Here is a 24793-nt window from a genome sequence, read left to right on the forward strand (position 1 = left end):
CTGGAAATTAAATGACTTTACAATCATCTAAAAGTCTCTCTTTGCTTTGCATCTGGACTTCAGAATTAAAGAGAGAGGCAGAAGGACAAATGAGCTGTTTGAATCATTTTTGAAAAATTATTAATCTCTCAAATAATTTAGAGAACCATTCCACATATAAAAGCTAATATAGGCAGTTACAACTCCAATGTCTTTATGTGTGACTGCAATATCGTACCTTGGGATTTTGCATATGTATAATTTTATCTATATTCAAATAAATGTTTAGAAAGATGTATTGTGGCTAACATACAGCAAGAGTATAAAAAGGCAGGAAAATGCCTAAAGAATAAAGTGTGATTAAGAAAAGTGCCTGAGAGCATTCCATGACTGCATTGCCTTTCAAAAGTAAAGATAAAAGCAGTATAATATGTCTCATTAAGATGATGTTCAATTTAAAATATAAAAGATGTCTGATCACTTTGTTGCCACATATGCAGCATGTGAGTGAATAAGTCTGTGTTCCATTCCACTGTCTGAAGTCAGTTTTCCAACAAATTACTTGGGAGTTCTGTTACCACTGATCAAGAATGCCTATGAAGTGTTTACATAGAATACACCCATTTTAAAGAAGTGTATGCTAATCTTGGAACATTGTAATAGAGAATCATATGCAGTTACAGATATGAAAACATCTTGTAAACTGTAAAGTGCTTTGTAAACACAAGGTATTTTAATGTTACAAGGTATGGGTGTTTCCAAAACATATAACAACAACAAACTCTGTGACAAGCAACAGACCATTCTACATGGACGAGATACAATGCAATGTACAATGACATCAGCAGAGCAGAAGTTGGGAGTCACTGTATTTTTTTAGTCAGACTCGTTTTGTTTTATACATCCATAAAGTACATGTGTTGACAGGTGAAAAGATTTCATCAATGTTGGTAGCATATACTAAATATAACAGTGACTTAACCAGGAAACTATCAACAAGGATGTCGTGGTTTGCGGGAGTTCAGTAGACATGCCCAGTGGCGATGAGATACGACACTTTGGAATGTAATCTACAATGACATGGTTTCTTCAAGGGTCTGATTAGGAACACTGGGGGAGTTCTGAGAGACCATTATCCTCAATCCTGTCATATTATAGATAAGGAAACTCAAGGTAAGTGTCTTGTCTCTCGTCCAAGGTCACATAAACCTACCAATTATTATACAGTTTAGATACTACATATTAGCTCTTGTAAGAAATTTAGTTATCTAAAATAAAAGACTCTCCAAGTGTGAGCAGAGAAAAACTCCAGAAGGGACAAAGACTTTGGCCTCTTTTCTCCCTTTTATTTTCAGTTGTTGTGGTAGGCAGAATAATGACCATTCAAAAATGTCCAAGTTCTAATACCCATAACCAGCGAATATATTGGATTACATGACAAAGAAGAAATAAAGTTGCTAATGGAATTAAGGTTGCTATCAACCGACCTTAAAATCAAGAGATTATCCTGGATTGTCTGGCTGGACCAGGTGTAATTGTCAGAGTTCTTAGAAGCGGGAGAGGGAAGCAGAAGAGAAGAGTTGCTAGGTCTCTACCGAGGCAGTAAGGTCCTCATCATCATGCATTATATGCCTGACCACCCTTTTCTAAAGTTCTTAGTCTCCCTTCACTGTCATTCTCTTGCACCCATTCTTCACCACCCTTTTCTAATTTTGTCACTATATATTTCTTTGCTTGGTTGTTTACTTTGTTGTCCGTTTCTTCTTTCACCTGCCCCACTCTAGCTCCTGCAACCAGACTCTTAGCTACGTTAGAGCAGGCACTTGTGAAATCTCCAGTCAAATAAATGAATGAAACACGTGTGAAGCCCGTACTCAAAAAATCTTTTTAATTCTTTTTTTTTTTTTTTTTTTTTTGACAGGGTATCACTCTGTTGCCCAGGCTGGAGTGCAGTGGTGCGATCTCAACTCACTGCGGCCTCAACCTCCTGGACTCAAGTGATCCTCTTACCTCAGCTTCTCAATTAGGTGAGACTACTGGTGCACACCACCACATCTGGTTAATTTTTGCAATTTTTGTAGAGCCAGGGTTTCACCATGTTGCCCAGGCTGCTTTCAAATTCCTGGGCTAAAGTGATCCACCCACCTCAGCCTCCCAAAGTGCTGGTATTATAGGGGTGAGTCACCATGTCCATCTTTTAAATTCTTAGCCCTTTCTCCTGTGTGTTCTCATCACTCCTTCTTTCAACTCTCCTAAAATTGGGTTCTCTAAGCTGGAGAACTTCTGGAGAATTCAAAGAATGGTAAGTGGGATTTGTAGCTTTTTCCAGGTCCTCATTAGCACAGAATACAACACTAGCAGAAAGAGGCACTCTGTCTTCCTCATCACTGTAGAAAGGATCACAGCCTCTTTTCTCATGGCCATTCTCACTTCCTGCAAAATATTCCTAGTTTGATAGAGAGTTCCACCTTTTCTCAAATACGTAGTTGTGAAATATTATTGTCTCTACATCAAAGAAGGTTACCTGAGAGCTGCCTCTCTGAAGTTATTCATCTACTACTTCTGGTCCTCCATTGAACCAAGGTTGCTCATCAAGGGTTACTGGCAATCATTTCTCCATCTTCATTTCTACCTTCACTGCCTTTCCCATTCCCTTTCTGCATAAACATCTATCAGATGATACTAATTGCTTCTTTGCATCCAGCAAACCAGCTCTGCTAGGATTGGCTTTTCTTTCACAGTAACCACAGAAATCCAAGAACATGAGCAAGGTCATGCTGAGTGACTGAGCCCCCTTGACACTGGTGCATGCCTCTGTGACATGCTCCTGTTGTTGCAGCAGATCACACGTTCTTGAATACTAGGCTTCTTACCCTGTGGTTGACTCCTAGTTTCTTTTGTCTCCCAAGTCCTATTTCTTATAATGGTACTCAAGGCAGAGAAGAGGTTACCAACAGACTCCTGATTACCAAGTAGTAGCTGTTTATCTCATCACCCTGGCCTGGGATGGTAGTCATTCATGCCTCAGTTTGATGGTCTGGAGGAGTAGTTCTCAACCTTTTCCTCATTTTGAAACTCATGATCAGTGATGTTCAATGCATCACTTCCTCCCAGCAGCATACTCAGGCTTACTTCATCCCTTTCTCTTCTACTCAAGAGAGTACACTGGATGAAAGATGAAGAAGAGTGACATTGATACAAAGATAATCTGGAATTGCTCCAATTCATAAGAAAACTTTGGTATTCTAATGGTAGAAAAATAAGAGGACATGTGATATATTCACAAATGATTGCACATCATCATCTTGTAATAATAGAGAACTATGATCTAGACACTGTGGTTGTAATCAGGTTTTAATTACTTATGCAAGTGTGAAAGCACAAGATACTAGAGAGCAAGAAGGTGGGATCCCAAAAGATGGCAAGAAACAGCTCTATCTGGGTTATTTATTCAGTATATCCATTACCAGTTAGATTAAAATAAAACTGATAGTTGTTTTTGGGGGGCAATTGAAGAGGATTAGGGAATTTTGTTATAAAGATGTAGAAAACGTAGAAGTACCTTTGCTGAGTTTTGAAAACATCCTCAAACCAAATGGGCCAAATGGATTCACCTTCAAAAAAGTAAGGAAGTTCTCTTGTTTAAACTTTTGTCAGTGGTTAGCACAGCATTGCATGCAACTAAAGCCAGTTGTATTAGTCCATTTTCACATTGCTATAAAGAACTACTTGGCCAGGCGTGGTGGCTCATGCTTGTAATCCCAACAGAGGCCGAGGTGGGCGGATCACCTGAGGTTGGGAGTTCGAGACCAGCCTGACCAACATGGAGAAACCCCATCTCTACTACAAATACAAAATTAGCTGGGTGTAGTGGTGCATGCCTATAATCCCAACTACTCAGGAGGCTGAGGCAGGAGAATTGTGTGAACCCAGGAGGCGGAGGTTGCGGTGAGCTAAGATCATGCCATTGTACTCCAGCCTGGGCAACAAGAGCAAAACTCCATCTCAAAAAAAAAAAAAAAAAACTGCCTGAGACTGGGTTATTTATGAAGAAAAAAGGTTTAATTGACTCACAGTTCCACATGGCTGGGGAGGCTTCAGAAGACTTACAATCATGGCAGAAGGTGAAGGGGAAACAAAGACCTTCTTCACATGGTGGCAGGAGAGAGACAGTGAGCGAGGGGGTAAGTGCCACACTTTAAAACTATCAGCTCTTGTGAGAACTCACTCACTATCACAAGAAAAACAAGGGGGAAACCTGCCCCTGTAATACAATTGTCTCCTACCAGGCCCCTCCTCCAACATATGGGGACTACAATTCAAAATGAGATTTGGGTGGTGACACAGAACCAAACCATGTCAGCAGTGATTCTCAAATTGTGATCTGGGGACCCTAGCGGATACTGAGAACCTTTCAGGGAGTCTGCAGGGTCAAAACTATTTTCAAAATTATACTAAGATGTTCTTTGCCTTTTTCAATCTTGTTCTCTTACAAGTTACAAAAGACAAAAAGTTTATAAATATGATTGTAGATTCCACATTGTAACTAACACTTAGAATTACCATTGTTGAGTTTAGTATAAAGTCAAAGAAGAATATACACAACTATCTGAAAAGGCTATAAAATATACAAATTATTCTTCCATTTTCCAAATACTTATCTGTGTAGGGCTGGATTTTCTTCATGTGTGTCAACCAAAACAACATATTGCAACAGATTGAATACAGAAGCAGATATGAGAATCCAACCATGTTCTATTAATTTTTCAGACCTGTCAGACAGTTCTACTCTTCTCACTAATTTCTTTTGTTTTAGAAAATAATTATGTTTCAAAAATATGTTATTTAGGTTAGTGTTGGTAGTGGGCTTATTATTGTTATTTTAAAAGAAGTTAATAAACATTTTTAAATTACTCTGTTTTAATTTCAAATACAGTTGATAATGATAGATATAACCCACTTAAACCAATGTTCTTTAGGGTCTTCAATAATCATGATGAGTGTAAAGGGGTCCTGAGAACCACTGAACAAAACTTTTAATATTGTTTATGAGTGTAAAGGATTTTATCTTTTATAGTGAAAAATTCCTTTTACAGCATATCCTAATATTAATAGATCTCATGAAAAGCCTATAAGCTGGAGTCACCTAATACCTAGTTCAATGTTGTTTCCGTGTTTCATGGTACAACATCATATAGCTCAAGACCAATTGGATAATTTCATATTACAAGATCATGGGACCAATTCTGATCTAACCAGTATCAATGAGTGTTGATTTGGATACATGGGTGAATACAAATATGTGTTGGTTTGGGCTATAAAACATTTTTAAAGTTTAAGTGTACTTTGTTCCTGATTCTGAAAGATCTGGATATTTCTGGGAAATACTCACAAAGATCTGGATATTTCTGGGAAATGCTGTCTGGGAAGTCTTGGCAGTACACCTATCCCAAGGATCTAGTATGGCAACACCATAGTTAAACTATGGATTCTATACTACTTGCCAAAATATATGTTGAAGACTGCAAAGATGTTATCGAAAGTCCAGATTTTCTAGCCTGAGGTGGAAGGAACAACATCTATCCTGTCTTTGAGTTGTCAACTCAAAAGTAAAAAGCAGCATTGAACTGGGTATCAGTGACTCCAGCTCATAGCAGAGAAAGTTGAAAGGTGCCAATATGCGTGGAGGCATAGCAAAAAGTGATTGCAGATCTAACGCCCCTGGCTGCCATCCTCCACTCTGCCCCTGTTCACAAATGTAGGTGAGCTCAAGCGTTTATCTCTTGGCAGAAAAGCATGGAGTTAGGAAGCAAGAGTCTCATAAGCATTTGGGACTTTCTCAGTTCGGTGTATGATTGGTTGCACACAAAAGTAAGTTTCCCTATCCTTTCTTGTAGGCTTCTGTGAAAGTGCAGACGAGCTAGAAAGCGCTTTATTTCATGAACTTCATAATACCAGGATCCACAATTTTTATCGAATGAAGAATTTGAAGACCACTACCTGTTTTAACCCCAAGAATAATAACTTGCTAAAATAGGGCACAGAGGGAAAATATGAAACTGAACTATATATATTATTTTTAGTCATCAAATCAATTGGCAGCGAAATAAAAGATTACACGGAGAAAAAAAAAATCCCACCTCAGTATGTCTCCTATTTTTACTTTAAAGGTGGAGGAGAAGTGAGAGTGAAAACTCATCCCTGGGGGTTTAACTGGCTGGCAGTGGCTTCATATACTGCTCACAGCAGCAGAGCCCCATACTTGGCACGTCTCACTTAATGTCAATATATTTTAAAAAGCAACTGAGTTTACATGTAGCACCAAGTGATGTGCTGCAATAAAGAAGCACAGGGGTTAAATTAAAAGTGGAGGAAATACTTGGCCAAAGAAACTGGGAGCAAAATTAGTCTGTAGGCTTTATTTAGATATCTGTTTTTTCTAGAGGAATTAGGATTCTTCAAGTTCCTTCTCATTTGACTGATAGATTTTACTTAAAATAGACCCTAATATTTTATTCCTGTTATGAACCACTGTGGATTATTTTGTTATAATTATATTTCATTAATAAAAATGATAAAATATGTAATATCCAATTAAGAGATCAGCCTATAAACTCTGAAAAATATTTCTCTATCATCTTATAAAATCACAAGGCAAATCAGGTTTTTTTTTGACAGCAGCATTCCTCTTCTCTTGTGGGTTAAAAATAGCTAAAATTTTTGTTATATCTACGAATACTATCTGAAATACATAACAATCAATCAAGCTTCATAAGTCCTTTTTTTTAATTCTTTTTCTTTCTTTCTTTTTTTTTTTTTTGAGATGGAGTCTTGCTCTGTCACCAGGCTGGAGTGCTGTGGTGTGATCTCGGCTCACTGCAACCTCCGCCTCCCAGGTTCAAGCAATTCTCCTGCTTCAGCCTCCCAAGTAGCTGGGACTACAGGCACACAGCACCACGACCAGCTAATTTTCGTATTTTTAGTAAAGATGGGGTTTCACCATATTGGCCAGGATGGTCTTGATCTCTTGACCTCGTGATCTGCCTGCCTCGGCCTCCTGAAGGGCTGGGATTACAGGCGTGAGCCACCGTGCCTGGCCCAAGTCCTCCTTTCAAAGAGGTTACTCCACACTGTTTAATTGTCTTACTGTTCATATTACCAAGCCATAGATTTTAAAATACTTTATAAATATTTTGTGGTCAAAAACCTTACTGCAAGGCCATCCTTTCTGTGATCAACAGTTTGGAAAATGCAATTATTCCCATGTGTGCAAAACTGCATAAATAACCAAATGCTCACAACTACAATATATTATGCCGTTATCAGCTACTTAGCTTTCATCTGAAGGGTTCAAACAAGTTAGTGTAGCCCCAATTGGCTAGTGGCATGGTGTGATTATGTGTAGAGGTAATTCTACAGCAAATTTCCTATGGAAAGAGAAAAAGAGGACAAGGCTGCAACTTGTTTGTTAAATGCCTGAACCAGAGAATCCTACCAACTGATTTTCACTAGTGAATCTGTCTCAACTCTGGAAATGAAATTACGAGATTGAATAGATTAGTTTCCTTGCAGTACATTTAGAGAAAAAATTGCTTCACCTTCATCCACTTCTATTTTTATAAATTGTATAGGTAAGTCCCTGGTGCATGAGACAAAGTTTGTGGCATCTAGCTGAAATCTTCTTTAAGGACTCCCAGGGATGTGGTACACAAAAAAGGGTACCACATATCCTTAAAAATATACACATAGTTTGAGAATTCTATCTGTGGAACAGGTAGGAGATGACAGCTTGTTGTTACTTAATTTAATGTCCACAAGTTCATTTTTATAAAATCCAAAGCACGGCCACGATCCCAGCACTTTGGGAGGCCGAGACAGGTGGATCATTTTAGGTCAGGGGTTCAAGACCACCTTGGCCAACATGGTGATAACCCGTCTCTACTAAAAATACAAAAATTAGCCGGGTGTGGTGGCACATGCCTATAATCCCAGCTACTCAGGAGGCCGAGGCAGGAGAATTGCTTGAACCCAGGAGGCGGATGTTGCAGTGAGCCGAGATGGCACCACTACACTCCAGCCTGGGTGACAGAGTGAGACTCTGTCTCAAAAAAAAAAAAAAAAATCCAAAACATATTATAGAAACAAATACTATATGATCAAAGCCCAGGTATTATTCTCTTTTGAAAGTGTGCAATTAGTCTTGTAAAATGCTCAGTTGAGAAAAACTCTGAGCTTGTTCTTATCTCTTAGAAATTACACAATTAGTAATTTTTCTTTACAATGGGTATCATGTTGGTAACAAACAAAAATTGCTACATTAGGGAAGACCTTCATATTTATTATATATTTATTTAAACTAAATATGTACAATCCAGAAGAAAACTAGTTTTAATATCATATTTAAAATAATGTTTTCTATTTCTAGCTTCTTTGGCCAGATTATTCTCCCACTTAATTTATTTTATTTTATTAATTTTTTTAGAGACAGTGTCTCTGTCACCCAGGCTGGAATGCAGAGGGATGATCATAGCTCACTGTAATCTCAAACTCCTGGGTTCAAGTGATCTTCCCACCTTAGCCTTCCCAGTAGAAGGACTACAGGCCTGCGCCACCATGCCTGGCCAATTTTTGAAATTTTTTTAAACAGGGTCTCACTATGTTGTTCAGCCTAGTCTTGAACTGCTGGCCTCAAGCAATCCTCCCAAAGTGCTGGGAACTCCCACTTAATTTATATTCAGAAAGCTCTTTTGAAATTTTAAGATAGTTTCACTCAAATTTTTTTTATTACCCAGTCAACATAATGCTTACTTTCAAATTTTTCCTTCTTTGGAGACTCTTTTGTATCAAGCTTCTCTGCAGAGCAGACTGCATGGCAGTTTTTAGGAGGGTCAGAGGTGGGAGTGTAGGAGTAAAGAAGTTTGTGTCTATCACATCTCTGTGCTAAGCAACTTTGCAAAGTGGGGGCCCTGTATAGAGAAAGCAAAACAAAATTTCCCATATAATATCAGGTCTGGTCCACAATTAGTTGCAGAAGCAAAGGCTCTTGCACCTTATTCGAAGGGCTCAAGTCAACTAATTGGGTCTGCAATTAGCCTCTTTGGTTGCAATCGATTATAAGTGCAGTTTCTGTGTGTGAAATAATCTCGTGTGTAAAACTAGTTTCACCAAAACAAAAGCCCAACTTAGAATGAAATTCACATCTGTCTTATCTCACTTAGATCCTAAGAAACAAATTTCTTTCATGAGCCATGAAGAAGACCAAAACTAAAAGGCTCTGTGCAATGCAAGTATTTTCTTAACTTTCTGTAAGTATTTAGATCTAAGTACTCCAGAATCTAGAAAAGATTGCCTTATTTTATTATTGATATTTTACTAATTTAAAAATAATTATATTTGTATAATAATTTAAATGTTTTTTCCTTTTCATATTACTGTTCAAATGTGTTATGTTTCTACACTACACATAAGTACACAAACTGGTTATACTCACATATGAATATGAATAAATTGCAATCCAGAATTCTATTACAACAGATCACTTAATGTATTGCTCTACTTAAAAGACTTTAACAAAGAGCTAATATGGATGTAACAAAGAGATTCAGTGGGTTGTGCTGCTTGTCAAAACTCTAGCAAGTCAGCTTAGGAAATCTGACCTCACCAAGGAAGTTTAACACACTAGTGAGACGCAAAACAAAACAAAACAAAATAAGGAAGCAAACAAATCCCAAACATGTTAACAGTAGCTCATGTTTTAAAAGAAACTCCAGTGCAAATTTCTGAAATTCCCAATGTCATTTTGGCATACCTTTTTTTACCAGTGTGTTTCAGACAACAGCTTTTAAGTTCCCCAATTCATAAATGTAATTAAATAATTACATTAGTGCTAATTAACATGAAACTGCAGATTATTTAAGCGCAAAAAACACTATTCAACTTCTTAATTATTCTTGTTCACACAGCATTTCCTTTTGCTCAGGCGCCCTAGGTGCAAATAAAGCATCCCATCTGCTCGTAATTAGAACTAAATAATTTCAGAGAATGTAGCTTATCATTTTGACTGCACATTTGATTAAAAACAGTGTACAAGCAATATCCTGGCTTATTGGCGTAACAGCCACAACACATACAAGCCTGTATTCTTCTATCATTAAAGAAGATCGAAAACATTATCTGTTATTTCAGGGGGAAAAATACAACTTTTTAGTTCATTTCATACAGATGAAAGCGAATTACAGCAAATCACCTCTCCACTGAATAGCAGCCCCCACATAATGACTTTATTTGCTTAATCCCCAAATTAAACGCCGTTTCGAGTGAGGGCCCTGTGTTATTACTCTCATCATGTCGAGAACATTTTCCTGCCGAGACCAATTTGAATAAAACAAGGGGCCTTCCTTGAACTCAATCAAGGAGCCATAATGTGGTGGGTAATAGAGGTTGCTGATAGATTTGCAGGCAAAAGTGTTATACCTAATGATGGGATATGGATAATAGTCCTCCTGGAGGTCCTGATGCGATTCCAGTTGGCTGCCAGATGCTAAAAATCAAGAAGAGCATTGATCAGTGACAGGAAGCTGTAGTGGATTCATCTAGTCAAACTTCAGCTGTTTTTCCACTGTACAGTTAAGCCAGGCATAAATTATATTAATTGATTTAATTACATACTTAAAACATCTTCCCCAATTAATTTAATTAGGTGGCTACATGATGCTACTGGCAGGGGAAGATTAGAGGCAGCTCACTTAATTAACAGAATATGAATGAAAAAAAGAGAAAGCAAACATAAATGAAATTGTGAGCACTAATTAAAAGGCTGTCTGCAAACTTAAATACTTTCTGACAAAGTGGTGACAGCAATGTAGACAAGAGAGGATTTTTTTTTTCTGAGCAAATTAAAGTGCCAGAAGGTATATATAGGGAGAAAAAGTAATGCAGTTAAAACATTGATTTTCTGACAGAACTACCACAGTCAAAGTGAAGGGACTTTTTTTTTCTATAGAAAAATTGCAACAGATTTTGCAGGCACGAAAGCCAGATTCCTGATTAGGGCTAAAATATGATGCACAAACAAATGTGGGGTTTGTGCATCATACATTGATGGGAGAGAAAGACGAGGGAATCTGAGGCGAGGAGGGTAGTTGGAAACAGAAAGGGAAGATAAAGAGACAACTTATTGCAACCGCTCAAGCACGAAATGTTTAGAAAAAGAGGTCTGCCTTAACAGCTGGCAGCCTTGTGCACCTTGGCTCGAATGTGGAAATTCTCCAGGTGTCTCTGACGTGATTCCTTTAGTATCTTCTTTAGTCGAGTCTTATGGCAATGTAACAGCCAAGCAATGGCAATCACACCTGATGCCCACTTCTGCTGGCGATAAATGAGGAAGAATTTTCTTGCTTTGTAGCATTTCCATGTGGCTTGGATCTTCATGGCGGCCTCCGAATTTCCATCTTGGCCCTTGTACCTTTGCCCTGGAAGATTTATCAGCATTTGGACATGAGCTGGGTCCTCTAACACTGATAGAAGGTCATATCTGGTAAGTTTATTCTTCAGCTCAAACTCTGGAAGGAGGGCCACCAAATTATTCCCTTTTATTTTGACTTCTGGTATTGCATAGTTCCTGAGAAACTTCTCAACGTGTTCCAAGAGAGAAAAAATACCTCCCCAAGCTAAGCTAAAATGTTCCTTGAATGCTAAGAAGTCTGGGGCAGTATTGTCTATGACACCATCATAAATTAAAAAGTCATAATCCCACAGTGATTTCAGGGCTCTCGAAGGTGTTGTCACTTTCATGGCCTGTGGAAAAAAAGGAATATATTTCAGAAGTGAAAGATACTATGATCTCCTTTAAATGAGTGGTCAAGACACACACACTACCACATTATCATTTAGCATTCAATGGTGGGACGATATGAATCCTAGTACTGATTGAATACATACGTATCATAATATGAAGGTCTGGCTAGTATATATCATTAAACCTCATTACCAGATGGATATCTTAGAGATCACTTAGAGATCACTTTTATATTTTTATAAAAGTGTTATAAAATTGTTCAAGGAAACTGGTCATAAAAAATTACGCATTTAGTTCACTTTGATACAGTCACCTGACCCCCAATCTCTGTGATTTAGTTTTTACACATGCATGCATGGTCTGAGAAGCGTGTTGCTGATTCCGTGTTCATAACTTATCCACCAGTCTGAAAAACAGGGTGAAGCCCTTCTTTGCATTCCTTTGGATAACTTCAAATGTGCCCATTAAAAGTTGTTTCTGACTTCATAAAAGATCATCACTTTTTAGCATTTTATAGTTCTTCTGTCATCTTCTCTTAATATCCAGAGGTCATTTTTATAAGGAACATTATGTTATATATTATCACCTTTGTCATTCTTAGGGTTCTCTTGACATGTGTTCTTTTATTCTTAAGTCTGATATCTTCTTAGGAACACATATGGGGCTGTCCCAGGTGGATTAGAATCACAAATCTGATAACAAAACCAAGGGAGCATTTGCTTTTCATTTTGTTCCCATCTGTATTGGCATTTTAAGCTATGAAAATACTTTTATTTGTATTTGGCAAATTTCTAAGAAGCGGATGCTGAGCAATTTTTCTTGTTCTTTACACTTCCTATGTTAAAAATAATAAATGCTATTTAAAAAATCAAATCAGAGGTTGTTTAGATGACAATAGCAATACATGTCACCCCCACTTAACAAAAAGGAAAGGGAAATTGTGTTGTGTCAATGTCCACTCTGTATCCACTACATTTCAATTCTCAGAACCTATTCTACTGAAGACATAGACACTCTGCCCATGATGTACGTGTTCCTAATGGCGTGGAGGGGTTGAGGGAGATGGAGCGTACAGATTTTCAGGCCGAGTTCTCGTCAGTAAACCCGGTATTAATTTACTGTGATAATTGTTTCTTCTTGCTTAGGGATGTAAGGAATAGATTGTTTTCAATATGTCAGCGTTCTCAGATGTATAAGCCCATCTTTACCAAACTGTAGGGTTATAATTGCTCTTTGCATTTTGAAGAGTTTTCAAAAAACCAAAAGAAAAAAAACCCCAGCAATTTATCCATAACAATTATGCCACAGCACTGAGTTGAGTATTACTATATCAGATTATTCACGCATTTTCTTTTCTCCGGTCCTGGGCGGCGGAATAATTAATTAGACTGCCATCTTAAGTAAAAATGCTGAAAAACAAGTGTTAAGTCCAAAAGTGCACATTTTCTTTTACTTTAGAAGCACACTTAAAACAGCAGTGAGCTTTTCGTGTACTTTTTTTTTTTTTTTTTTTTTTTGAGACGGAGTCTCGCTCTGTCGCCCAGGCTGGAGTGCAGTGGCTGGATCTCAGCTCACTGCAAGCTCCGCCTCCCGGGTTCACACCATTCTCCTGCTTTAGCCTCCCGAGTAGCTGGGACTAACTTGAGTTGTTATAAGGCATAAAAATGAGGGAAAAAGTCTTCTCGCCAAGCTTCTATCCCTTTCTGATCTAATCAGGGTGCCAGAAGAGAATGCAAGCTACTTGGTAGATGAAAATAAATTCCTTCTCTTGGATGGGCAAGAGAAAGTTGGAGAAGTAATGCCTCCTTAAGCAGCCACCAGTGCTGGCAGGAGAGGCTGCCACTCCTGGTAGGAAAAAAGTGGCACATGTTCCAACAGAAATGGCCTCTATGGCCACATTTCTCCCTCCCTTCAGGAACGGTCTCTGATAGTAGGAATTAGAATTCAGAGAAGAATGACAGTGCTTCATCAGTGAGAAATAGCCATGCAAAATAATCACAGATGGATGTGTATGGAGCTGGTTCGTCCTGCCAGTCACGTGTGATGCAGTCAACAGGACTCTGAGACTTCTATAAAAAGCAAAGCTATGGATGGGAGATTTGCCAGAGAATCTTGTCTCCTTGGCAATACTCAAGTATTTCTGAAACTTCTTATATTCACAGTGAGACATGTGGAATTAGGGCCATCTATGAAAATGGGACAACTTGGGAGAAATTGAGAAAGGAGAGGACTCACATCTCTCTCAGACAGTGCCTTTCCATGGGGTGGGTCTAGGGTTATGTACATCAGCAAATGCATTTTAGACCTTCTGAAAGAACAGCCTTGCATGATAGTGGGAGCGAAATTTATCAGTGGCTGTTTTAGAACAAAGGGATGACACCTTTCTATCTTCTTAGAGGATATTCCAGCAAAGACCTGCTCTCAAAGGAAACATACTCCTGGACATCAAACAGACCACTCAGGCACTGGGAAGCTATGGGTTTGGAGTCAGCTAAAGCATAACTGTAGTACATCTGTCACAGAGAACACCACACTTGGGAGCACTTTAGACTTGGAGCAAGAAAAGACATGCCTCTCAAGAGAAAGGCTTCCCAAATTAAAGCCGTGCATCAGCATTGTGAGATCCATTGAGCAGGTAAAGACAAAGCTGCTTCACAGCCTGCTAGGAATAAGAGCCCTGATTAAAGGTCAAGCCATGCTTCAGGTTCGGGCTCCTTCTGTTATTCTTTATTATTTATCTCCGTGAACTTGTCTACTATTATTTGTTGGCTTTCTTTCTTCTTTCTTTCCTTTTTCTTTTCTCCTCCCTTCTTTCCTTCCTCCTCCCTTTATTTCTTTCCTTCCTCCCTCCTTCCCTTCCTTCCTTCTTTTCCCTTCCCTTTTCTTTCTCTCTCTTTCTTTCTTTTTCCCTTCCTCCCTCTCTCTTTCCTTCCTTTTTAAAGACATGCTGTAATCCCAATATGATATTACTGACTTTAAGGCAATTTCTTTTCCTTCTAGCCAAGAAGGATTTCTGTCAAAACACTGTATTCTCACCTGGTCCTTCTTGGGTCACAATCATACCTTTGCAAGATGCCTGTATTTACTAACTGGCCCACACAAAGCCCAAACCTGTGGCCTAATTATTAGCATCTTGCTCCAACTAACTAGCTGGGAAATGTTCTGCGTTTGCAAAGTGTAGTCGCTAATCAGATAACTTTGAGAGTTTCTGGAGCAGTTATTTAGGCAAAATTCTAAATCCAAAACAAAAAACAGGAAAGCAGGATGATGATTACATATGTTAGTAGGTCACAGATGTTAAGCAAAAAAGATAGACCAGTGTTGCATTCTGAAATTTAGAAATACTAGCTGGGTGTGGTGGTGCACACCTGTAGTCCCAGCTACTTGGAAGGCCGAGGTGAGAGGATCGCTTGAGCCCAAGAGTTTGAGGCTGCAGTGAGCTATAATCACACCATTGCACTCCAGCCTGGGTGACAGATTGAGACCCTGTCTCTCAAATAAATAAATAAATAAATAAATAAAATTTAGAAATAACCACCACAAAGAAAATCACATTTCTAAGATAAATGTCTTTATGAAAAATATTCTTTTCATTTATGTGGATAGTATGTGGGTGTGGCGTTAAACTGGATCCATAATCGGATACAAGCAGGATCTCATAGTGGCAAATGGCCAAGTATTTGGGATAATACCACATGGATATCATCTTTAGAGAATGATAATCATTCCATTGCCTAGAAGGATAAACTAAATTCCTTCTGAAACTAAAAGCCAGTGTTCAGTTTCTCAAATACCCAAACATCCATTAGTAATTAGCCCAGGCAATTGCAATGTGTGAAAAAGAGTAAGTTCTTCCTGCACCTTATGGCTCTAAATGTGAGTTTAGATTTAGAATGTGAACGGAATGTCCCTCAGAAATGGAGTCCTTATTCTTTCCCAAAGACCAGGGATGCTATTTGTCTGACCCTGCTTTTAAATTGTGTTCAGGGTCCACAATGTGTTGAGATTTTTATAGAATAAACATCAGGACCTCAGCTGGCTAGAACTGTTCAAAAGATGTAAATGATATTCAGAGGGAGTAGCTGACCTAATCAGGGGTCTGGAATTCAGCACAGTCACAGGCCTGAATGTTAGAGGACAAGGGAACTTGAAGGTCACTGGCCTTGCCTTTTTCTCAGTAGGTTATTATGGACCCAGGGAAATTAGCCTTAGCCTTAAGTCCAACTAACCTGGGTTCAAATCCAAGCTTTGCCAATATGTGCTACATACTCTTGGGCAAGTTACTACACCCTCTGAACCTAAATTTTCCTTATCTGTAAAAATGAGAGATCCCTGCAGAGCTGCTGTGATGATTACAGTATGTGTCAAGAACCTTTAACAGTGCCTTAACCCTAGTCAATGTGGTTTTTACTACAGAGAAGGAAACTGAGGCTCAGAGAGGTCAAATGACTTGCCCAAGATCACAAAGCTAGTTGGTTGATCTTCTTAATTTCCAAGACAGTATTTTTGTTACTATATGACAAAATTCTGTTCCTAAACAACCCAAATCTATATATAACCAAAGGAAGGAGAATAAGTGCTATAAGAAGTGTGTCTTTGCTACTCTTCCATTTCCTTTCATCAGCCCCTCTTCCTTCCCATTGGGTGCTTTCTCTTCCCCACCCTACCCCATGCTGGCCCCTACCCCCATACCACCAGTGCCCACAGCCTAAACTGTCTAGAACTCTCCATATGGCCCCTTACTAAGCTGTGCTCTTCTTAGCCTTCCTTCTACCACCTTGTACATCAGAGCCAACCTGGCCTTGATCTGCTGGTTTTTCCTTTTGCTTTTTGAAAAACTGAATGATAATTATTATTTTTAGAGACAAGGTCTCCCTGTGTCATCCAGGCTGGAGTGCAGTGGTGTGATCATAGCCCGCTGCAGCCTCAAACTCCTGGGCACAAGTGATCCTCCCACTTCAGTTTCCCGAGTAGGTGGAACTACTGGCACATGTCATGACGCCCATCTAATTTCTGTTTTTTTTTTTTTTTTTTTTTTGTAGAGATAGGGGTCTCACTATCTTCCCCAGGCTGGTCTTGAACTCCTGGCCTCAAGCGATCCACCCACCCCAGCCTCCCAAAGTGTTGGGGTTACAGGCGTGAGCCACTGCACTCAGCTCGTTTTTTCTTATTTGAGAGGCTGGAAAGCAATTTGTTAAACGAATTCCTATCAATGTGCTAATGAACATAACATGGTGTGGTGTTATCGGAAGCAAGAAGACCCAGAATCTAGTCTGTTACCACCTTCCTCTGTGGCCTTGGGAAACCAATTCTGTGGGTTTCAGTTTCCATTAAGAGATCACTCAAGGCACTTCTAATTTTGATACCCTACACCTCTCTGACTTAATGTGTCACCCCTCCAGGGGTATTGGCTTTTTAATAAACTTCTGGAGCCAGTAAAGCCATCAAATCAAAGGCAACTATCTCCAATGGCATCACTTTATGCACCATGAAAAAGACCTGGGGGATTTTTTTTTCCTATTCTATTTTTTAGATAGAAAACTCTTTCTAGTAACTCTGAAATCAAAATAGATGAACGGCTGCCCACACCACCTAATGGTAAAGGTGGTCATGGGAAGAGAACCCCAAAGAGTGATATTCCAGTATTCTGGGGTCTGCAAGTCAATGGCTCTCAGTTCTTAATACCTAGAAATTGTCTAAGTAATCCGTAAGTGCCAATTAAAAGTGAAAGTCAGAGTCCTTAACCTTTACAAAGAATAAAAGGCAAAAACAGAACTCATCGAGTAGAGACATATAAAAGAAGAGACATGAGTGCAAAGGCCACTCAGATCAGCAGCAATTTTCTAGGAATAATTTCTGCAATTGCTTTGAAAGGTATCTTTATTCAAATGAGTCTTCCTGAACTCTAAAACACTTCCTGAGGAAAAAATCCCTGTCCTTTGATGCATCCTCATGGAACAAAAACACACGATGGATCAAAATCTGGTTGAAGATCAAACAGAACAGAATCAAGAAGATTTTTTAAATAGATGGTCTATTTTCAGTCAAATGTGAAATTTCCTTCTACAGACACATTTCATTTTAATGCTGCATTGATTTCATCTTTTCTGTTACACCTCTAACATTCTCCAAGAAAACGTGACATAGTTAAGGACCACTGGGGACAATGATGATGGATGGGTTGAACCTGCTGGCGATGTGAACAGGAAGCCTGACAGGATGGGAATCAAAAGCAGGCTGGATTCCCAGATCTCTGAGCAAAGACACATCATCATTTTCTCGACATGTATAGGAAAAAGAGCAAGCCTCAAAAAGGACTGTTATTATCACCAAAGTAAAGCTTGACATTCCAATTTTCCTGAGAAAAATGTGGGTCTAGTAAGTTCCTTGATCACAGATCACTAAAGAATACTTGCAGAATTTCTACAGAGCTCTACCTTGTCATACTCTCTATACCCATATATGTGTTCTTTTTTTGTTTTTGAGACAGAGTCTTCCTCTGTTGCCCAGGCTGGAGTGCAGTGGTACAATCTCTGCTTGCTGCAACCTCCACCTCCCAGGTTCAAGTGATTCTCCTGCCTCAGCTTCCCAAGCAGCCAGGATTACAGGCATGCGGCACCACGCCCGGCTAATTTTTGTATTTTTAGTAGAGATGGGGTTTCACCATGTTGTCCAGGCTGGTCTTGAACTCCTGACCTCAAGTGATCTGCCGGCCATGACCTCCCAAAGTGCTGGGATTACAGGCGTGAGCCACCGTGCATGGCTTCTATACCTACATATGTATTCTGGTTTATTTTTCTTCATAGCACTTATCTCACTCTTTGATGTTATATTCAGTATTTGATTATTGCTTCTCTCACTAGAATATAAATCCCAAGAGGGCAAGGACTAGGTTTGCTTTGTTCATTGCTGTGTCCCCAGTGCCTATCTAGTACACTGCCTGGCACACGTTAAAGGTCAAAAAGGATTAATTGAATGAATGAATGTATGAATGAATGAATGAAAGTGTGAATACTAAAATTTAAACTTATAGCCAGTTGGACTGACTTCATAGTACAAAGCTGTTCCATGTTCACACAAGTTATCTGCAAACTTGTAGCTTAAGTTTTGGAGCACTAATGCAAAGTTTGGCTACTGAGATACAAAAATGTCCATACCCTTCGATCAAGAAGTTCTACAGGCCAGGTGTGGTGGCTCATGCCTGTAATCCCAGCACTTTGGGAGGTCAAGGCAGGTGGATCGCTTGAGCCCAGGAGTTCAAGACCAGCCTGGGCAACATGGTAAAACTAAAACCCCATCTCTACAAAGAAATGCAAAAAAAAAAAAAAAAAAAAATTAGCTGGGCGTGGTGGCACATGCCTATAGTCCCAGCGACTCAGGAGGGTGAGGTGGGAGGATTGCTTGAGCCCCGGCAGGTCAAGGCTGCAGTGAGCCACGATCATGCCACTGTACTCCAGACTAGGTGACAGAGAGAGACCGCATCTCAAAACAAAAACAACAACAACTGTTTATTAATAATGTAACATTTATAATTTAATGTCAAGCAATAGGATAAATAAGAAAATTATGGTATATCTTTAATAAAGAATATTATAAAGCCACTAAAAATGTTTTATGAATTTAAAATCATATATGTAAAGGTTTATGATAAATTGTTAGATGAAAAGAGTAAAATCACAGTTGAATATACAGCATAATACCAACAAAAGAATATGCCAAAGTTTAAATAGTACCAAAGGATTGTGATATGGGGGAAAAAATCCTTCTATTTTTTTTCTCTTTTCTGAATTTTCCAAATTTCCTATGAATGATCAGGTCACAATTTGATCAATGAAAGAGATAAAGTGAAAAAATAAAGGTTATCTTGTTGGCTGATAATTTAACCTTTTTTTCTGTTGTATATAAGTGAAATTATTAATCACATGTAATAAAAATGTTCAGTTAGACAATGCTATGAAGAGTAGTAAACACAATCCTTATAGTTTTTCTCGGTAATTACAAGAAAAATTGTTTTGCAAGAATTCCCAAAAAATTGTTTGGCAAATAAAACTGTATAATTCCAATTCATTTGGAAAGTTTAATGATGAAAATGCATAGGTGAGGATGGCAATTTCTAATGAATTACAGAAAATGGTAACTGTTTTTAAAAGATTCTACATGCAAATCAAAACCACAATGAGATACCATCTCACACCAGTCAGAACGACCATTATAAAAGGTCAAAAAATAACAGATGCTGGTGAGGTTGCAGAGAAAAGGGAATGCTTATACACTGCCAGTGGGAATGTAAATTAGTTCAGCCATTGTAGAAAGCAGTTTAGTGGCTTCTCAAAGAACTTAAAACAGAATTACCATTCGACCCAGCAATCCCATTATTGGGATATACCCAAAGGACTATAAATCATTCCACGGTAAAGACACATGCATGTGTTATGTTCACTGCAGCACTATTCACAATAGCAAAGACATGGAATCAACCTAAATTACCTAAATTACCATCAACAGTAGACTGGTTAAAGACGATGTGGTACACATATACCATGGAATACTATGCAGCCACAGAAAAGAAAGAAGTCGTGTTATTTGAAGCAACATGGATGGAGCTGGAGGCTATTATCCTAAGGAAAATAACACAGGAACAGAAAACCAAATACTGCATGTTCTCACTTATAAGTGGGACCTAAACATTGAGTATACGTGGACACAAAGAAGGGAATGACACAGGTGCCTACTTGAGGGTGGAGGCTGGGAAGAGGGTGAGGATCCAAAAACGAACTATTGGGTACTATGCTTATTAGCTGGGTGATGAAATAATCTGTACACCAAATCCCCACGACACACGGCTTACTAATACCTATGTAACAAACCTGCGTATGTACTTCTGAACCTAACCCCACGACACACAACTTACTAATACCTATGTAACAAACCTGCGTATGTACTTCTGAACCTAGCCCCACGACACACAACTTACTAATACCTATGTAACAAACCTGCGTATGTACTTCTGAACCTAAAAGTTGAAAAAATAAAAATTAGGCTGGGCATGGTGGCTCACGCCTGTAATCCCAGCACTTTGGGAGGTTGAGGTGGGCAGATCGTTTGAGGTCAGGAGTTCGAGACTAGCCTGACCAACACAGGGAAACGCCGTCTCTACTAAAAATAAATAAAGAAAAATTAGCTGGGTGTGGTGGTGCACACCTCTAGTCCTACTTGGGAGGCTGAGGCAGGAGAATCACTTGAACTTGGGAGGCAGAGGTGGCAGTGAGCCGAGATTGTGCCACTGCACTCCAGCCTGGGTAAGAGAGCAAGACTCCATTAACAAAAAAAAAATATCAAGGTTTGTGTTTTTTAACAAAGATTCCACCGGGTTTTTTTTTTTTTTTTTTCGTGTCTGGATTTTTTTCTCTTCTTCCTTTAAGATGGTAAGTTAAATGAGGTTTTATGAGAGAAAATGAGTCTAAAAGAGAAAAAAATAGCTTCGGACTTGCTTTTGAATCTCATTTTGTATCTCCAGGTTGCAGAGCTCTAATTCTCTTAAGACCTGCCCTCTCTCCAACCCTTTAGGGCAAGACAAGAAAGGAGACTAAATTGTGCTGGGAGCAAAGTCAACCAGGGAGGCACCCTGTGCCCTTTAAGAAGTAGGCTTATTCCCCCACCAGATATAACATGTTAAAGCCGAAACTGCTGCTAGATATCATCTAGTGGTTTTGAAAGCATACATTTTAAAGCCTCAAACATTTTATTCAAATACTATATAGTTTGACGGTAAAGAGGTAAAATAGAAAACCCAGGTGTTGTGGATATAGGGGCCTAGAGCCCCTCATTGATAGGAGCTTTTGCTTCTCTTCTTTCTCTTGGGCTGTGGGGTGAGGATTCCCTGGGGTTGTAGGGTGAGGATATGGAAGCCCCTTAAAAATACTGATTGGATCCAATCTTCTTTTTATACAGATGGGGGAAATGAGAGCAGATGGGGCAGTGATATGTTTAATGTCACACATATTGCCTGATTAAAATATTTCAGCTGACTCACCCATAAAATAATTACAGTTTTCTAATGAGAGGATCAGACGTATATGTTGGGAAAATACTAAAGAAAGTAAAAATTGAAAAGAATGACTAAGAGAAGTGAGATCCCAAATTTGAGATTACAATGTTATCACCCAAACCTATTCTTTCTACACCAAAATAAATTTTACAACGGACGGATGGCTTGGGAAACAGGATTTTCTTTTATATTTTTATTCAATGTGCATTTTTTTTTATTTGGAAATGTTTTGGAAAAGTTTTAAACACACAGAGAAGTATAGAGAATAATATAAAAAACTACCACGGACACATTTTTGTTTAATTTTTCATCTTCTTTGCTGTATATATATAAATGTGTGTGTGTGTGTGGTGTGTGCATATATGTGTGTATGTTATACATATATAAAGTTAACATCCTCTCTGTATTTCTTTTCATTCTCCTTCCTCTTTCTCCCTGTTCCCAGAAGCAAAAACACTCATGAATTTGGTCTGTACTCCTATAGTAGAATAAATATTTGTTTGCTTGTTTTATCCATAAAATAGATTTTTATTATCAAAATATTAATTAAAATTAAGTGAATCTTAACATAATTTTTATGCTTGCCTTAAATAAAAAGATTTATTTGCTGACAGGAAAATTTTAACAACCTCAAACCTTTGAACTAGATTCTTGAAAATAAAGATGCCTCAGATTTATCGAAATAACTATGACAAACTCTACTATCGTTTTTCATTTTATTCTTCGGCTCCTGTGCAGAGCCTGACTGACTTAAACTTATTCAACTTCTTAAACTGGGTTTGGTTAACTGAGCTATATGATAGAAAAGGCTGTTAAAGTCGGAGCTGATGAAAGCAGACACAGCAACAAAGGTGATCACTGCTGTCTGTTATTGAAGGAAACAGTAAAGGACACAGAAACTGATTACCTATATACATGATATTGAATAGAGAAAATACTACATTATATTAGTTAGGCAGAAATGTAATATATTTTAGAAATGTATTAAGTGTAATCTGTTTCTGTAAAAAATGATTGAGATTTATAAAAATTTCCCCAATGCTTTGGGGCTCTGATAGTTACAGAGTCCAGTGTTGTATGCTGGCTCTGTCATTTACTAATTGGATGACTAATTGAATGATAATAGTGCCTACTGCACAGAGATCCTGTGAAAACTAAGTGAGATAATCCACTTAAAACGTTAGGAACAGAGCTTGGCAAAGAGTAAGTACTCAGTACACGTTAGCTGCAAGTAGCAGTAGCAGCAGCAGTGGCAGCCGTAGTAACACTATTTGTGAGTAGTAGTAGTATTTGAAAAACTGACCCATGTGGAAGCATTCATAACCTGGAACGTGCAGAGAGCACAAACTCTGGAGCTTCACTCTGTCAGCTGGATCCTTTGCACCCTTTTACCAACTGAGTGGGCCTGGGGACAACTGCAGCACATAGGTTCTGCCTGCTATGAGGGTTCAGCGGGTATGAAAGATGCTTAGTGCCATGCATGCAGGACATGCTCAGTCAACATTAGCAGTTACAAATATTCCAGATAAATAATGCCTTAGTGTTTGTAAACACATCCTGTTTTTAACCTGCAGAATCAAGCTCACACTTTTCTCACAGCAAGACATCAAGGGAAGCAAGAGAAAGGATCTAATTGCACTGATTAGTTTACTAAGAAGCAATCTGTCTAGGCACAGAGGGACTGTATATAATCATTGATGTAAATACAGCTCTATCTAGGCACAGCTCTGCAGGAATAAAATGTGGCCCCAAAGGTGAGCTCTTTTTCCTTGAAAGCAGATGGCTAAGATCCCCGTGAAATTCTTACTGATAAGAAGATCACCAAGAAAGGGAGGCCTAGAAGATGCTCTTAATAATGGACCAATGAGTTATGATAAAAAGTACTTTTCCAAAACACTTTCACACACATTAACACATCTGATCCTTGCAGCAACCCTATGTGAAGGAAGGTATTGTCCTCATTTGTCAGAGGAGGAAAGTGAAGAGCAGAGAAGTAAAGTGACTTGCTCAAAGGAGAATCCGGTGCATTCCTACTTCAAGTTCAGGACTTTTATTACCCATGCATGGCCTTCTGGAATGTTCCTTGCTGGCATGTACTTGCCATATTGTGGGGGCTATTTCATTTTTCCAATATTTTTGTTACCTTAGTTGTTAGGATTAGCTTAACTCTAAATCCCATCTGTACTACAGCATACACGCAATATGCTGCATGTATGTGTGCATCCTATATGCATGCACACACACAAGCACGTGCTGGGGGACAACTGCATTTATTTTTCACATTTTATTTCTTTTTAAGTGTACTTTTAAAAGATGAAAATCTGTGATTGAGGTTGAAGATTGATGTGATTCAGCCAAATTTTAAGGATGCTAAGTCATTTGTTTGGACTGAAGCCTGAGAAGTAATTCAGTTCCAAAAGAAGGCAAAAAAGGGTTTTCACTTTAAATGAACCATGTTTTTTTAAAATTTTTTTTTTCTGAAACTATGATCTAATTTCTTTTATAAAAGAAGTACGAACTTTTGTTGCCATCTCGGCTGTCAAGCAAGTCGCTCACACTTTTGCCCTGCAGCAAAAGGAAGGGACATCAGGTGACAGACCCTAAATTTCAACTAGTCACACAAATTACAGACCTTCCTATCATGATGTCCTCTTGGCCTTCTGCTTTTCCCCTACAATGAAGAATGAGACACAGTTTAAATCAAAACGACTCTCATGGGCAATTTTACAAAACAAATAGAAGGCTCAGGGCCTCACCCCTTTCCCCACTTTCCCTGCTGGGTCAGCCTGTTCTCTCTTTCCACGCAGGCGGGAGGTAATAATTAGAAAGACCTTTCCCACACTGACAACGATGCTCTGTTTGCCAAGCCCCGTTTGCTTTGAAGAGTTTGACTAAGCAAATATTTACAAAAACAACTATAATCAGATGCCAAGTCCCACTTCTAGGGGACACTAGTGTGGCACCACACT

The 24793-nt window shown here is 38.7% G+C and overlaps 1 protein-coding gene across 7 annotated transcripts in view; it reads right to left on the minus strand.

Annotated features, from left to right (window-relative positions):
• The window catches only part of IQCH (IQ motif containing H), a 256264-nt gene that overhangs the window by 112548 nt on the left and 118923 nt on the right, over positions 1–24793 (minus strand). For all 7 annotated transcript variants that reach the window (XM_033189642.1, XM_033189645.1, XM_033189641.1 and 4 more), the window contains exons 9-11: positions 24457–24495; positions 11224–11775; positions 10453–10519 (exon numbers count right to left, since the gene is read on the minus strand). In XM_033189642.1, the coding sequence (XP_033045533.1) occupies positions 10453–10519; positions 11224–11775; positions 24457–24495 (658 nt within the window). The remainder of the gene's footprint in view (positions 1–10452; positions 10520–11223; positions 11776–24456; positions 24496–24793) is intronic.

This window comes from Trachypithecus francoisi, unplaced genomic scaffold (assembly GCF_009764315.1).
Source record: "Trachypithecus francoisi isolate TF-2019V2 unplaced genomic scaffold, Tfra_2.0 Lachesis_group3, whole genome shotgun sequence".
In the NCBI taxonomy this organism is placed as follows: Eukaryota; Metazoa; Chordata; class Mammalia; order Primates; family Cercopithecidae; genus Trachypithecus; species Trachypithecus francoisi.